The sequence below is a fragment of the Oreochromis aureus genome, linkage group 23 (genome assembly GCF_013358895.1).
Source record: "Oreochromis aureus strain Israel breed Guangdong linkage group 23, ZZ_aureus, whole genome shotgun sequence".
NCBI classification, from domain to species: Eukaryota; Metazoa; Chordata; class Actinopteri; order Cichliformes; family Cichlidae; genus Oreochromis; species Oreochromis aureus.
In genome coordinates, this window is record NC_052963.1 from 20387745 (window position 1) to 20403788 (window position 16044).

General features: G+C 38.0%; 1 protein-coding gene across 4 annotated transcripts in view; it reads left to right on the plus strand.

Moving 5' to 3' along the window:
- The window catches only part of LOC116317077 (glutaminase kidney isoform, mitochondrial), a 30094-nt gene extending 14820 nt beyond the window's left edge, over positions 1-15274 (plus strand). For 2 of the 4 annotated variants that reach the window (XM_031735750.2, XM_039606757.1), the window contains exons 7-18: positions 1474-1532; positions 6775-6807; positions 7816-7874; positions 8092-8158; positions 8440-8490; positions 8591-8767; positions 10052-10183; positions 10325-10417; positions 11064-11125; positions 12410-12486; positions 12564-12627; positions 12788-12932. In XM_031735750.2, coding sequence (XP_031591610.1) covers positions 1474-1532; positions 6775-6807; positions 7816-7874; positions 8092-8158; positions 8440-8490; positions 8591-8767; positions 10052-10183; positions 10325-10417; positions 11064-11125; positions 12410-12486; positions 12564-12627; positions 12788-12932 — 1019 coding nt within the window. Of the gene's footprint in view, positions 1-1473; positions 1533-6774; positions 6808-7815; positions 7875-8091; positions 8159-8439; positions 8491-8590; positions 8768-10051; positions 10184-10324; positions 10418-11063; positions 11126-12409; positions 12487-12563; positions 12628-12787 lie in introns of all 4 variants that reach the window. The other 2 variants (XM_031735744.2, XM_039606758.1) reach the window with 1 other exon arrangement.
- Positions 15275-16044: the final 770 nt, after the last annotated feature.

The window sequence follows — 16044 nt, forward strand, 5'->3', positions numbered from 1 at the left end:
CTGGATAAAACAAAGTGGGCAGTGTGTAACGGAGACAGAAAAAACCTGAAAAACAACAAGCTGTTGGCATGTGGTTCCTTAAAAAGCAGGCAGAACGGAGCAGCCGAGACACAGAGGCGCTCTTTTAGTATCAGTCCTGCAGTGCAGGGGAATCAGAGCATGGTTTCCCACAGGTCTGAAATACACCGAGGATGTCAAGCGATATCAGTAATCACAATATAGAGCAGGTCATTTGTTCTTTGAGCACAGTAGGCCTTATGAGCTCAAAAAAACCCTTTATTTCTGGACTCTACTAGAGTGACTTTGCATCTTGCACAGTTCAAAGTAATCCTCATACAGCTGTGGTCAGAAGGTTACGTTCACCTATCGTGGGCATTAATGTCATGGTGATTTGGGGTTTTGGTTGAATGATTGTGAAGCATATGTTTTTAATCAATTTAAAAAAAACAAGAATTGAGTGAATAAATTTGAATTTGTATAAGTATAGCGTAGTATCGTAATATTTCTGCATGAATAAAAACTAAAGTGATAAAAGATTTATTGGATAAAAGAGATGCTGACAAAGTTTAACTTTGAGGATTTTATTTGCAGTTGAAAAAAGCTTATACATTGGAACATATGTTACTGCAATACTCAGCATGTCGAAATGTTAAAGAGCAGTAACTTTGTGTCGCAAGTGAAGTAATGTGATATGTTGGATACAAATACAGTTAGTAGTTTTTGTTCAACCTGAATAGAGTTGGGTTTTATTGTGTCTGTAGCTTCTCTGAGCGGAAACTGGTGTGAGAACGTTTCCAGGTTTCCTCTCTTTGTTGTTAACAAACCGAGCAGAGAAGTCTGTGGTGGCACAGATATTCCAGCTGTTTATTTTCCCTTTAAAAACAAGTGAAAAGAAGGAAACATCACTCTTCCTGTTGCTTAAGACGATTACAACTCAGAGGGGAAGTGTTGTAATTGTGCCCTATATGTTTTTTAGTTCACTCAGTAGATTATTCACTTATGTTTTGATCTCTGGCACAAAAAGGCTTCCTTTCTTTTTCTTTTACTGTATACTTTTTGAGAAAGTAAACAATAATTCACAAATTATTGTGTTCCCAAGTTGCTTTTCCAAGGGCTTGTAGAACAAGTCAGGTTCAACATATCCAGGATATCTTATCCTAAGGCGTCACATGAAAGGTGTTTGGGTTCATAAGGTTAACCCAGCGTTTCCCAATCTAGCTTGGAGTGTGTTCACATTAAAGAGGCGGAGGTTGCAGCATCTGGCTAATCAGAAACATGAGCAGGACTACCAGCAGCAGAGTGGCCAATTTTTAAAAAGAACTTCAAACAATATAATCTGGAATAATAAACTGTGGACTATCAGTTTATATACAACTGAGTAGTATGTGGTTGTGATGTGCTCAGATGAAGGTGTTCCTGCAGCGTTAGCTTGCTAAAACCTGCTCTTATTAACTTCTATTTCCTGTCCTGCAGATAAACCACACAACCCCATGGTTAATGCTGGTGCTATTGTCTGCACCTCCCTCATTAAGGTAAGCTTTTAATCTATCTATCTATCTATCTCTCTCTCTCTCTCTCTCTCTCTCTCTCTCTCTCTCTCTCTCTCTCTCTCTCTCTCTCTCTCTGTGGAAGCAAATGTTCAACCCTGTAAATTTGATTTGAGGCCCCTGTGATTTTTGCTTCTTTATCGTTTTATAAATCCACATATGTAGATTTACATTTTACTCCCTTAAAGATGATTTTTGTGGATGTCTGAGTGGAGCAGGGAGTAAAATAGTTGGAGAGAAATTGAATGGAATAAAATTATAATCGTGTGCAGAACGTGTTTCCGCCAGATTAGTGTAAACAGGGAGATTAAGGTTATAGATAATCATGCTGAAAGGGGATTTGGTTGAAAGCGGAATCGCTCGGAGATCCTGCGCACACACACTGCCCACAGAGTGGGTGGAGCTGGAGAGCAGCTACTTCCAGGCAGGTCAGCTCCACCATATTTAATCAGAGAACTGTTCTATTACCTGAGTGTTTCATTAAATATCCTCCTCTGACCTACGTACAGATGCACAGGGAGCTGGGGTGAATACAAGAGCACCACCTGCTGATTGAATCAAAATTAAAAACTCCTTCCTCATTTGGCCGGTGAGGATGAGTCCAGGGGGGCTTTTTAGAGAGGAGTTTAATTACATTCAATAAGAGAGAGATGGAACACAAAATCAAACAAGTTGGAAAATCTTCAGGCAAATCCTGGACGCGAACATGTTGGAGTGCTTGTAGGAAACAGCACTGCATACTTTACTTTTCCCAAAAGCTGGAAAATGGTTAAAGCAGCCAAAAAATGTCTAGCTTAATAAAATAAATACAGTATTGCAACAAAATGGCTGGAAAGGTGAAGAAGTATTTCCATTACATAGACAATAGAAATAGACTGAGTGAGGCTACTAACAGTGCAGTGGGTTATAAATTAGCAGGTCAAAACTGAGCAAATGTGATGAGGGAGATACAGGGTAAGGGCAAGTTTTATACATGTTTATCTCCAGAAACAGTACAGCAATTCAGATCAAGGACAGGCAGCTGAGTGAGAACACATCTGAGGTCAAACTCCTCAAACTATAATAGCTGACTTGCAGGATAACACACCAGGCTTTATTACCATTATATTTTGACCCAACACTGTGAAAAAGTGTTTGTCCCGTTCCTGATTCTCTATTTTTTTTGTATGTTTGTCACAGGTAAATGTTTTAGATCATCAAACAAATTTAAATATTAGCCAGAGATGACACAAGTAAACACAAAATGCAGTTTTTAAATGAAGGTGTTTGTTATTAAGGGGGGAAAAAATCCAAACCTACAAGGCTTTGTGTGAAAAAGTGATTGCCCTCTAAACCTGGTGCTGAGCAACAACTCTAAATGTGCCAAAGCTCCTATTTCTGCCAGCCCTGCGAGGGCCCAGATATAATATTAAAGTCAAAGGAAGAACTCTGATTCATAGCCACTTGTGGGCAGAAAAGTGTTTCCACTGATGGCTGTATTTTGTATGTTGGCAGACATTTCACTATGTTACTTCCCAGATCTGATACTAGAGGGAAGTAAAAAGAAAACTACATGAAAGTGAGTTTGTGATGTTGCAGAGCTCCATGTGCCGACTGCTGAGAAGAAACACGCGGATGCTCTTGTGTTCTCTGCAGTTTTCGTTTTGGAGATGTAGAGAAAAACTCAAAACACTGCAAACTCCTGAACTAGCTGTAAGAAGAAAATCTGCTGCCCGTAACACCCAATACAAAAATCTTTAACCTATACCCTGCCAGAAAGAACGCGTCCAGAACTCCACCTTATCCTAAAAGAGCAAAATCACAGCAGTTTTCAGCCTCAGACTTGATGTTAGAGAAGAGCAAAAAAATTGCACAATTAACTCAACGAAAGGAAAATAAAGCCGCTGTGCTTTCTACTATCGTACCATCTCTTTTCATAAAGGGAAATTTGACATGTTTGAAAAGATTTCCATAAACTAACACTGCTTCCTCATTTGTTTAAAAACAGCAGCACAACTTGAAAATGATGTTAACACATCTACTGGACTGCACCTCAGTGAAATGTCAAAGATTTAGGGAAAGGATTATATTACATCAGGGTTACTAATTCTTTGTGTCCATCATTATGCTTTTATATTGAAAAGGTCCTTATGAGTCACACTGTGGGTGGTTTACTTTCGAGGGAGGAAGGATTTAGGATTCATCTACAGGAATCCACAGAAAAAGAAAATGATATCTCTAAAAAAATGAAACTGAGTTCTTTAAGTTTGTCATTTAGTTATGACCCAGTTATTTAATAGTTTTAAGTGTGAGAGAGGTCAGCTATTCTATTCTATTCTATTGCTGATTTCCTTATCCAAATCTCCTTCCTCCAACACTATAAACAGCCCAGCTTTCCATCCTTAAAAAGAAACATTTTATGTTGTTAATGTTATGGATTGAAAAGATGAATCATCCCGTGTATCTCTTTTGGTAGAAACATTGTATGAAGATGATTGTTGCAAATTAAAATCCAGCTGAGTGGACATAATGTATGTCGTCATCAGAGGAAAAAGGTTAACTTTTCCGCTTCTGATAATCATTCCCACAAGATGTGAAATCAGCTTTCTTGAGTCCCAGCCAATCACTGTTTAAATCACTTTAAACGCTCTCATTTGTGATGTACCTTTTCAAGGCTCGTTGTGTGGTTTTATGTGTTGTTGCATATTTTACAGCATTAGGATCTTTGGGAAATTATGACCACAGCCTCAGGTCAATGACGTTGGTAATTTTTCCTTTTTAATTATTTTTTTCCCTTATTTGATCTGGATTTGTGAGAAGCTTTAGCCTCCACATGGCTGTCTATGAATGTTTTAATGTTGCTTTTTATACTTTTTCGCCTGCATTTCCCCTCCCCCCCTCAAAAAAACCAAACTGTTTATACACCTGGATTATAAACAGTGCAGCTCTGGCACAAACACTGGTTTTATATCATACTCCATTCTTCTCTGGAGAGGGAGCTCTTTTTTTTGTGCATATGTTTCTTTTCAAGCAATTTGTTTGTCTTTAGTAATCGGTATGAAAGAATAAGTCGTGTTAGTAGTGATGCTCGTAAATTCATGGGGATGTTTTGCTGTCTTTATTCAAAAGTGTGGTCCGTCAGTTTGAGAAACTTTTCTGGCGGCAGATTAAGAGCTCCATCATATGTTAGAGAACAGTAGGAAGAGTCACACACTGATGGGCTCAAATTAGTCATAATATATTCATTAAAACATCTGTTTTAATTCTCTGAGAGTGAAGATTTGTCATGAGCAACAAGGACAATATAACTCCAGAATGTTTTCGCAGCCATCTCCAGAGTGCCTAACTGGATTTATTTATTTTTATCACTTGTTTATTTACAGAAGCAATCATTGTTCACGATGTCAGAGAGTTAGGGATTGGTAAGCACTGGACTGAACTTCTGTAGATCTATTGTTTTGCATCTGTAATTAGCACAAGGGCTTTCAGTGCCTCATATAATAATATTTAACCTTATACAGTCATATTTAGAGTGATGTACTGAGGAGGACAACACTGTCTTCCTAGAAATAGGGGATCGGGACCCCCGGGTCCCACCTTTGATTTCCACCTATGGTCACAGCAGATTCATACATCACTTTGGGCAAGCAAAATGAAAGAGTAAAGGTGAAGCTGGAGCCCAGAAAAACTCTGCAGGCAGCAGTAATTATAAATATCTGAGTTTAAAAGTAGAGCAGCAGCTTTTAGGGAGAGTGTTACATGACCTGAAAATGAGAATTCATGCTCAGGCTGTTGAATAAAGGCAGTAACGTTCCCCGTGCTTCAGGCTTTGTTGTTCTTGTCACATTTGGCCAAACTTTTGGTTTTTGTCTGATTTAAATTGAAGGAGGTGAGTTCACACTGCGAACCACATGACTGAGTCTGTTATCTGAGAGATAACGGTCACTCGCTCCAACTACTTTTGCTGTATTATAGTAATAATGATGAAGTTCTGCAGTGGTTAGTAAAGTTTTAAATTTCTTATTTATAGGTTTAAATACATTAGTGCTATATCCCTAACTTGATCTGGATCAACTGTATAAATATTTCTGGAAATGTTTATAATTTTACTGTAATAATAAAAAATGTAGGGAAACATGATTTAATGAAAGGACTCAAATAGAATCGAGTAGAGTTGAAAGAATTTAAATGACATTAAGTGTAAAATAAGTCAGATTTCATTCTACATCCGCATCTGTATTTGTCAGTTATTGTAATTATCAATAAAATCTGTAAACAGGTAAGACAAAGTAATGTTAGCCTCAGAAAAGCTGAAGCAACAGGCTTAAAATACAGTGGCTCCTACATTTCCCACAATGCACCAGAAGTTTTCTTTGACTTTGACCTGTAAAACCGGAGTCTTTAACCCTTAACCAATTATTTTAGGGACTAAAATGACCAAGGAGTGAAATTATATTTTATAAAGCAGACATCTTTAAAATGACTCTGCTGTTGTTTCTCATACTTTAATCCAAGTAGAAGAAAAACTTAAATGATACAAACATACTGTGATGCATAATTCATTCAAAAATACCTCAACAAACCAAATCTAGATGATCTGGTGACTCAATCAACACAAACTGTAATGAAGTCTTCTTTACAAACATCTGGTTTGTAGAGATTCAGTGATTGGAAGTGAAAAGAAATGCAAAAAAAGGCTTCAGTGTTCAAGAAACTTACATATTTCACACAATTCCCCATCGTCTCTGCCCCACCAACGCACCAGTTACAGGAAACGACTATGGAAAGCTGTAGGAGAAGCAGATTGATAAATATGAACTTAATTTTGTGGCTCGCAGTGTGATTGCACTTTAAAGTCCAATCACGTAACCATACAGTAAACACGCCTGTAGTAATCAGTAGCTGTGCTCTTAAGTCACTTATTTAAATGAACCTTTTATTTAATTCTCTATTCAAAAAAGCAGAAGCCCCAGAGTGGATTTAACACTTTTCTTTCACCTCCTCCATCTCCAGCTAGTCTCCCACCTCTAATCTTAATTCATCTGACGTCATGCCTGAATGGCCTTTTTGACTGGTCACATGAGTAGTGATGTAAACCTGCACTGTTTTCCTGCCGTAGCTTAATTTCATAGAGACGTGGATCATACGTGGTAGTGTTAATATCGTCACACGGGTGACTGTTTTTAATGCTTTCATTACTGAAGTTTTTGTTTTATGAATATTGTGATTGGTTCTGTTTGTGTTACAGCAAGGGGCGAGCAACGCCGAGAAATTTGATTACGTGAGTATTTAAATATTGATTGAAGGAGAAGTTTCCAAACGGAAGTTATAAAATAAAATGTCAGGGCTACATTATTCTTGGAATTATACCTTTTTCTTCCACACTTATACTTTAAAATAGTTTTTATTCTCAAAAATTTGATTCTAATTGTGAATATTTTGACTTTATTTTAAATTTTATTCTTGAAATTTTAGCTTCATACTCAAAATTTCATTGACATTTGTCAAATTCGAGTTTTATTTCTATCTATCTATCTATCTATCTATCTATCTATCTATCTATCTATCTATCTATCTATCTATCTATCTATCTATCTATCTATCTATCTATCGATATATAGTAATTTTATTCGACATTATTCATTTAACATTTTTCTTTAATATTAACTTTTCTGTTGACTTTAGTTTTGATGTAGTTTTTACTTTATTCATAACATTTTTTATAGTCTCAAAAATTAGTTTTAAATCTTAATAGTTAGACTTTATTTTAAAAAAAAATGACATTATTTTTTTGAATACTTTGTGTATCCCTTTGTCTTTAAATGTAATCTTTAAACTGTAAAGGATGATTTTATTGTGAAAGTTTTACTTTTTAAAGTGTTATTTTAGTTGTAGAATTTCAGTATTATATTGCAAATTGCAATATTTTGGTTAAAATTTAGATTTAAGTTTATGATTTTGTACTAAAATTCTAAGTTTATTTTGGATATTTTAATTGTAATTTCATGTATAACTGATGAAATTACAACAATGATTTTTTACTCAAATTTGTATTTTTTTTTTTTCTTAAATTGAGTAAGTGTTAATTCCAGAAATTGTGACGTATTTGTAGAAGTTTCAGTTTTATTCTTCTAATTTTAACTTTACTTTTTACAAAAACGTCAGCTGCTCTACATTATCATTATTATTTATTTATTTTATTATATGTATGCTCAGTGTCCTTGAGCCTTCTTCGTAGTCTTGTGTTTGTGTTGTGTATTTACTCTTAATCTGCTCTTCTGCTCTGCAGGTCATGAACTTCATGAACAAGCTGGCAGGAAACGAGTATGTGGGCTTCAGCAATGCCACGTGAGTGCAGCAGAGTTAGAAATAAAACAGATTTTCTGTGTTTAGATGAAATGAAGCACTTTAACGTCTTTGACAGATTTCTTGTTTACAAAACAGTTCTGCATCTCTGAGGTGAATCTCAGGTCTCAAAGCAACTTCCTGGTTCAGTTTGAGTTCATGTAACAGGATCTGAGTCACATCACAAAATAAACCTCTCTCTGCTCTCTGTGTGGCCCAGTTTCCAGTCAGAGCGTGAGTCTGGAGACAGAAACTTCGCCATTGGCTACTACCTGAAGGAGAAGAAGGTGAGATTAGATGGTGCTGACAACTGAGCCGGGATTTTTTTGTTTAAAAGGAAGTTTTTCTTCCTTTTGTGAACACACTGTATTTGCGATTTCATTCTTAGCATTTGTAGTTTGAATTTTATTTTCGGTATTTCTGCATAAATATTAGGATTTCTGTTCCAGTAATTAATCAGTTTATCACATTATTACCTGGTTTATCCTTTGATGTCTGCATTTTGGTTTTCCTCTTTTCTGTTTGAAGAAAAGCAGTTTCCATTTTAAAGTGTTTTTATCTTTAACAGTGTTTTCCAGAGGGGACGGACATGACGTCCATCCTGGACTTCTACTTCCAGGTGAGTAGAGCTCATCCCGATGCAGTGGAATCACTGATGCGACGGGATTTTTGTTTGTCATTGTGATCCAATCACTGACGAATCTTTGTTTTTCAATCAGTTGTGCTCCATCGAGGTGACCTGTGAGAGTGCCAGCGTTATGGCGGCAACTCTGGCCAACGGCGGTTTCTGTCCAATAACGGGCGAGCGTGTGCTGAGCCCTGAGTCTGTGCGAAACACTCTGAGTCTGATGCACTCCTGCGGCATGTATGACTTCTCCGGACAGTTCGCTTTTCACGTCAGTATCTCCTCGTCCTGATCTCATGTTCAACCTGCTACCATCTCCATTTTCCCATTTTGCACCAGAACTTTAAAAATCTGCACATTCTGTCTTCATCTTGTCATTAAAAAGGTTATTTAATTTTACTTACATTAAAAAAACATTTTTAACTTTACAATTTTCCCCAAACTGCAGAAAATTGCAGGGTTTCCTATCACTTAGACAATTGAAAATAAAGTGCTCTACTACTGGAAAAGTTACAAATAATAAACAAAAAAGCAGGTTTACTTACGTCACTATGTTTGTAACTTCTTTTTCACTCATCTCCATAATTTTCCTCATAAGTGCTTTGATCTGTTGCTCATACCGAGGCTGCTAGCTTGTGGCTGACTCTGAGCTCTGGATAGTTTTAGCTTTGTGCTCTTTGCCTGTGTTAGCTTCTTTTAAATGTCCCTGTTCGTCAGGGTGAGGGTGACTTAAGTGTCTGACTAGGTTTTCATGACTGCAGTTTCACTCACAGTGGGGAGCTTCCATGCTAACTTGTAGTTAGCAAGCCTGAAAGGGTCCGTCTCATAATCAGACATGCATGAGGCTGATCTCCGGTCAGGGCCCAGAACGCTGGAATTCTGCTGATTCTGTCCATCTCTAATTTTATGTTTTTCAAAACAAGACGAACAGCAAGCGATGGATGTTAACCAACAATATTTACAACTTGTAATAATTACAAGAAAAACTCTTTTTATTCTTTTAAACGTTCTGGACTAAATTGAAATAAAGCAATGAAGAAATGGAAACAAAATCAGACTGTGTGTCTGCTTTCAGGCTAGGGAGTATCCAGGACTTTTCATCTCTTCAAATTTACCTTTGAGCCTGTTGAAGGTGGCGACTTTGTGTTGCTTTAATCAATAGATAAGACTTTCCTGTCATTTCAGGCCATTTAAACAATTAAAATATTTTATGCTTGAGTGACAACGAGTTGAAAATATTTTTATTACAGGCCTGGGGATTTTCCTTGGGCAAAGGGCCAAAATCCCCCAAAAGGGTGGACGTCAAAATTTCTTAAATGCAGAAAAATCCCAGAGCTGAACACGATCTAAAGTTTAAACATTCAAATCTTCACAGAAAACTGTTTTAAATGGCTAAACTGGGTCTCAACTGACCAGCAGCACCCTGACTTATGTTACCTGTAATGTTTTGAGTTTCTTTGGTTTGGGATCTGTTGGTTACTTTAAGACAGATGTGAGCCACAGTTTTAACAGGTAATCTCAAATAATTAGAACACATTCTCTCTTTCTGCTTCAGGTTGGTCTGCCGGCTAAATCGGGTGTGGCTGGCGGGATCCTGCTGGTCGTTCCCAACGTGATGGGCATCATGTGTTGGTCTCCTCCGCTCGACAAGCTGGGCAACAGCGTCAGAGGCATCCAGTTCTGCACGGTAACGTCATCTTTAAAGTCATTTCCTGGACTATGCTTGAGTAGCTTTGCATGATTCAAAGTTCAAAATAATCCTTTATCTCATCCTAAGATACTTTTATTATTCTTTTTTAAAAATTTGGGTCATGTTTTCTCTTTTTAGGATTTGGTTTCCCTGTGTAACTTCCACAACTACGACAACCTGAGGCACTTTGCAAAGAAGCTGGATCCTCGCAGGGAGGGAGGAGACCAGAGGGTGAGCGCCAGCACCATCAGCCTTCATCCTTCTCCGTTTTCACAACCTCGACTATTTTGACCTTTACATGCTGTAAATGTCCTTCTGCTGGAGTGCGGTGTTAAAATCCTGAATGTTTGATGCATATTTTGAGCCATAAAGGCTGCCGTTAGCTTGTGTGCTGTAATCATATTCACAGTGAGTAATGTCTCAGTTACATTACTGTGGGGTTCAGATTGAAAAAGTCTGATGAGAAATCACCAGACATCACTACCCAGACTGCACTGCAACATAACTAACATAAGCGGAAGTTCCTTTTAACACACCAACAAAGATCATTAATGTAATTATTTTGGTTATTTTCTACAGTTTAGAGCAGTTTGTGTTCATTTTGACTCTAAAGTGTCACCATAAAAGGCAGATTACCCTCCTTGTTTGTGGAAGCTTAATCCACAGCGCCATCTGCTGGAAGATTACTGCATCAGATGTGTTATTTTCCAGCTTTGCACAACCTGATCATTGGTGTCTTTCACTGTACTTTAAATCAAGCATAATACAACAAATATTAGTTTTTTTCAGCTCTGCCATACTTCAAAAACACAGTAACACTAAGATACGATGCATTATTATAACATCACAGTCTCTGCTTTGTTTTCTCGTGTTTCAGGTGAAGTCTGTGATCAACCTGCTGTTTGCTGCTTACACAGGAGACGTCTCAGCTCTCAGGAGGTACGCCAGTTCTCAGGTTTAGTGTCAGTAACACTCAGGACCGTTGGACAGCACAGAGACATTCATTTGATTTTAATTTCAAATATGAATTTTGGCCTTCAGCAATTAGGAAAACAGAAGAACCAGGATAAACTTGTGGATTCATTCATTTTTCCACCACACACAGATAACAGGCAGGTACACAGACCTCTGTGCAGACTTGAGTGCTCACCATCTGATGACAGAATTTACATTACTTGGGTCCAAGCACACCAATTGGATTATTTGACTTGTTGGTTTGAAAAAAAAAAACTGCACTAAAACTTGGCACCAAATTAAATCAACAGGGTCCTGCTCTCATCTTTACACTCTGCTACTTTCCTGTAAATTAATATTTCTAAATTAATCTTTGCAGGCTAATAATATAAAGTCTTTCACTCCATTCATTGTGCTCCCATGATGGATGTGAATAAGACTACTCATTTGGAGGGGGATAATGTGTCTTTAGTCCAGTAAACCGATCATTTTCCTGAAACTAACGAATCATGTTTACTGGATAGTTGTCTATGGCCAAGTGGAAAGTGATTGGTTGATTTCAGTCCATCTTTGAGAGCTGGATGGATACTGACTCGCTTTTATGGATGTCTGAACTGATGAACAGTTTACGTTAGAAACCATTGCAATGTTTTTATTGTTTAACATCACTTGCATTAAATGGGAACTGCTTAGTGGGAGTAGTTCACACCATGTATTGTATCCACATTTATTTTTTGTTGTGTGTCTGTCTGTCTTCAGACTAGTCCTGTAAACTTCAAGCTGCTCAATGCAGGGGAAAGCTGTGATTAGCACATGGGGACACATCATCAGTACTGATGTAGGGACCGCTTAAATTAGCTCTTTGCATTTTAATTGGCAGAGCCCGCATTTTAAGTATCAGTCAGTAATACTCATGCAATTGTGGGAAGCCGAAATCAGGGAGTTTGCAAAAAGGGAAAGACATCTTTGCCTGTTTTGAGTCTCTTCTGAACAGCTGAGGTGCAGCGTGTCCACCAAGGAAAAGGAGGTAGAGGTCTGATATGAAGATGTCAGCCACTAGACGGCTTTGTTTTTTCCAGTTTAGTTTGCAAACATAACTTCTAATCTTCAGGTAATTTACCTTCAGCACCATCGCAAAGAGCTTGAAACTTAAAGAAACCCACATGATTGAATCAAGTCCAAATATAAAAACTAAATGCAGTCACTCCTGGTTGTTTCCACATGGCTCTCACTCCTTCCTTCCTGCTTGGCTGTTCTGTCTTTGTGCAGGTTTGCGCTGTCCTCCATGGACATGGAGCAGAGGGACTACGACTCGAGGACAGCGCTGCACGTGGCCGCCGCTGAAGGTGAAATGCGTATAGTCAGGTTGTCGGCATGGCAGTTACTCTGTTCGGTCAGCTGACCCGATGTTTGTGTGTTTCAGGACATGCTGAGGTGGTCCGCTTCCTGCTGGAGGCCTGCAAGGTCAACCCAGTTCCCAAAGACAGGTACCAGAGACCACACTTTACTTTACTTATCTTTTTAATAAACAAATGCATGTAAAAAAAAAAAACTTATCTAGATAGAGATGGAGGGAATTTCTTTGAGCCAGATGTGTTAAATGAAACGAGGTGGATTTGTGTTTAAAGTTCTTCGTGTCTGGTGCAGGTGGGGGAACACGCCGATGGATGAGGCCGTGCACTTCGGCCACCATGACGTTGTCACCATCCTCCGCGATTACCACAATCAGTACACCCATCAGGAAGGCAGCACGGCCAAGAAGAACGAAGAGAACCTGGACGGGATGCTGTGATGGAGAATGCGCTGCTCAGCCGTGTGAGGCCGGGCGCTTGCCTCCACCAGCGAGGGGAAGAGATCAGGCGGTGCTTTAGACAAAAAACTGGAAAGATCGCAAGTAGACGCATCGCTGAAATAACTGAAAACAAACCTTTACAGTATCTGTTAGCGCAGCAGCTGCCTCCCTCCGAGTGTAAGTGCTCCTCATCATGTTCTCTTTAGGTGTCGTTGTGTTTTTGTATCGCCGCTTGTGTGCTCTGAGTGTGGAAGTACTCTTATTTTCCGTGTTTCAGCTTTTACGTTGACGGTTCTTTTTATTCTGAACATCAGCAACAGGAAGCAGCAGCTGCATAAAACCTTCGTTATGGAGTGTAACTCCGCCCCCACAAACAGTTTTTGATGTGCGTTTGTGATAATCGATGTAAGATAAACTGTACATTACTGTAGTGTTTGTGTATATTAACCGAGGACGGCGAGTCTCTGTAAATAGGTGTACAAATGTGTAGTCGATCAGTCTCGTGTGGTGATGGGTTCAGATTTGATAACAGTGTGCGTTTCAGTCACTTTTGGAAAGTATTTGAACCATAAAATTCTTATTATTATTAGTTTTTTTTGGTAAGCAGCTTTTTAATGTGGCAACAGATGAGTTAAAAGATTTTTTGTTTTTATTGTTGTTTTTTTTCCACTGAAACTGGAATTTTTCACCCGTCTTTTCTTTTATTTACTATTTATTTCAGGTTTATTATTTTTTTAAAGTGGTAATAACGTAAAGCAAGCCAGCCAAAGTTCAGTTCGTACTTCGTCTCCTGACCATTGAAAGTGTTTCTGCATATCAGACGCGACACTGTCAGGGCTCCTAGTGAATGACTGTAAACATGCAAGAAAATGTTTTTCTTACACTTTGTCTTAGTTTAAAGAAGTCACAGCAGAAAATGGATGCACTCAGCAATGGAGATATTTCAATACTTTTATTTTGAAAGTCTGTCTAGTGTATTTCAGTATGTGGCATAAACAGTGAGCTGATTGGTCCCTGTGAGTTGCTTTAAAGTAGCTGAAGAGTACCGTGAGAGTTGCTACTACTACTCTTACTATTCTAGTTATTATCACAAATCCTTTAGTGGCATTGTTTGAAAACGGAAATCAGTTTAAACATTTTAAGGTCTTGCTAATGGAGACCTAGAGACTTGTCACTGAGTTGAAATTGGTTGCAAAGAACGTGTTGCTCTGATAGCCAACATGTTGCTTGGATCACCTGTTGTTGGCATTGAAGATGCCGACCGATCTGCAGAGGTCAATTCTCAGTCCTCATAATTTCTCTACCGCTCAGTGAGCAGCTGGCAAGTGTCGGCAGATAAGTTGGAGTCTTTCATACAAACTGCACAAATACAGCAACCTGTTGGCCACTAAAGCGAGGTTTTCGGTACACTAGTCTTTGTAACCAACCTTAAAATGAATATGCATGTTTCCTAGCAACCTGTACGTTCTCTAGGATTAAGATAACACAGAGCAACTTGACAGTTTCACCTTACTTATCTTTTGACTTTATATATCATCTATATATCTTATAGATGGTTCTTAATCTTTCTCCTCATTAAACTTCTTTTTAAAACTTTATTGGTAATTCTACCAGCCTCTGAGGACAGCCTCTGTTTCTAGGCACAAATTGTAAAATCCCCCAAAGCAACATTTAAATACAGTGTTATTTAAATGAAGTCTTGAAAGAATCTGCTTGAGTACTTTTTTTTTTTTTTTTTTTTTCCTTTCCTGCTGTAGACGTGAAAATCCTCGGATCTACATCTTAACTAATCCTGCATTTTAAGCTACCTAAAGTTGGAATTAAAAACATCCAGCGTTCGTTTAATAACCAGTGAACTGCTTCCTTTGTTGACCCTCTCATTTTCTGCTGTTCAAATTTAAAGGCTTTTATTTTAAAGGAGCAGTCATACTTGAAAAGCAGATGTGTTTTTGTGTGTCTGAAGCGTGTTTGACTGTTTTTACTTTGTGAGCGAACAAACTGAACCAGACAGTCTGCGACATAATCCACAATTTAGAAAATCCACAAAAACAGTTTTTGTTTTTTCCTCAGGTTTGGATCAGTTCATCCAGTTTACATTTCAAATTAAAAAAGGAACTTAAAGGAAGCACAAAACGCCAATATTTTTGACACTAGTAGCAATAGAGATGACGTGATTGTAGGATGAGGTGAACTGATCCAAATCAAAGTCCAAAGTATTCTGAATGTAACGTGTTTGGTGTTGTTCTGTTTCTTCTTCATGTGTATGTAAAGCTGCTGCAGCTCACTGAGCAACTGCAGGCGGCCCAGATATTTATTCACAGAATAAAAACATGAAAAAACCAGCTGGCTGTTTGAGTTTTATATGAATGATTTAGGAGATTCCTTCACCGTCATGATGCTGGTTAAACCCATGACCATCTCCATCGTCACGTTTTAATATCTCTTTGCTCGTCTGGAAAGATGGCTCAGGCGATACAAGAGCTACCACACGCTTTTTTCTTTATTCCACCCAAAGCTCAGAATAACCGACAAATGCCGCAAATGACCGAAGACAACAAAAAGTGCTAAAACTCTAAAGAAAAGAAAAAAGTACCTCTAATGTGATGATATAAAACTGACGTTTAACTGGCTGAGATTAAATAAGAGAGCAGTAGGTCTTAAAATATAAAACTTCACCTGTTTGTATTTGATCAAACAGATTTTTTTTTCCTCACATTCAAAGCCTTCAACTTTTGCCATTACTCGAGTATGTACAGTAACATATTTGTATAAATGTATTTACAGGCAATATGGTAGTTGTTGGTTGGTTTGGTGATATTACTCATGTCTCACCTGGTGTTAACACTTTGCTTATGACTGAGTAGTTTTAGCATTTTATAGCCAACAGCATGTGTGGTTTGTTTTTAAATACAATTTTCAGTGAAATGCATCACTTTCACTTTCTCTTGTATTTTGGTTAGAGTGAAGGTTAGGATTTGATGGGCCCCATGGAATTTCTTTGGTTTTTAAGAGAGCCGCAGCACTCTTGACTTTAGGAATGTGTGCTGTAGAATATTTAGCTTGTAGGAAACATTTTTGTGCACAACTGGTCTAAAGTTTGACCTATAAATTT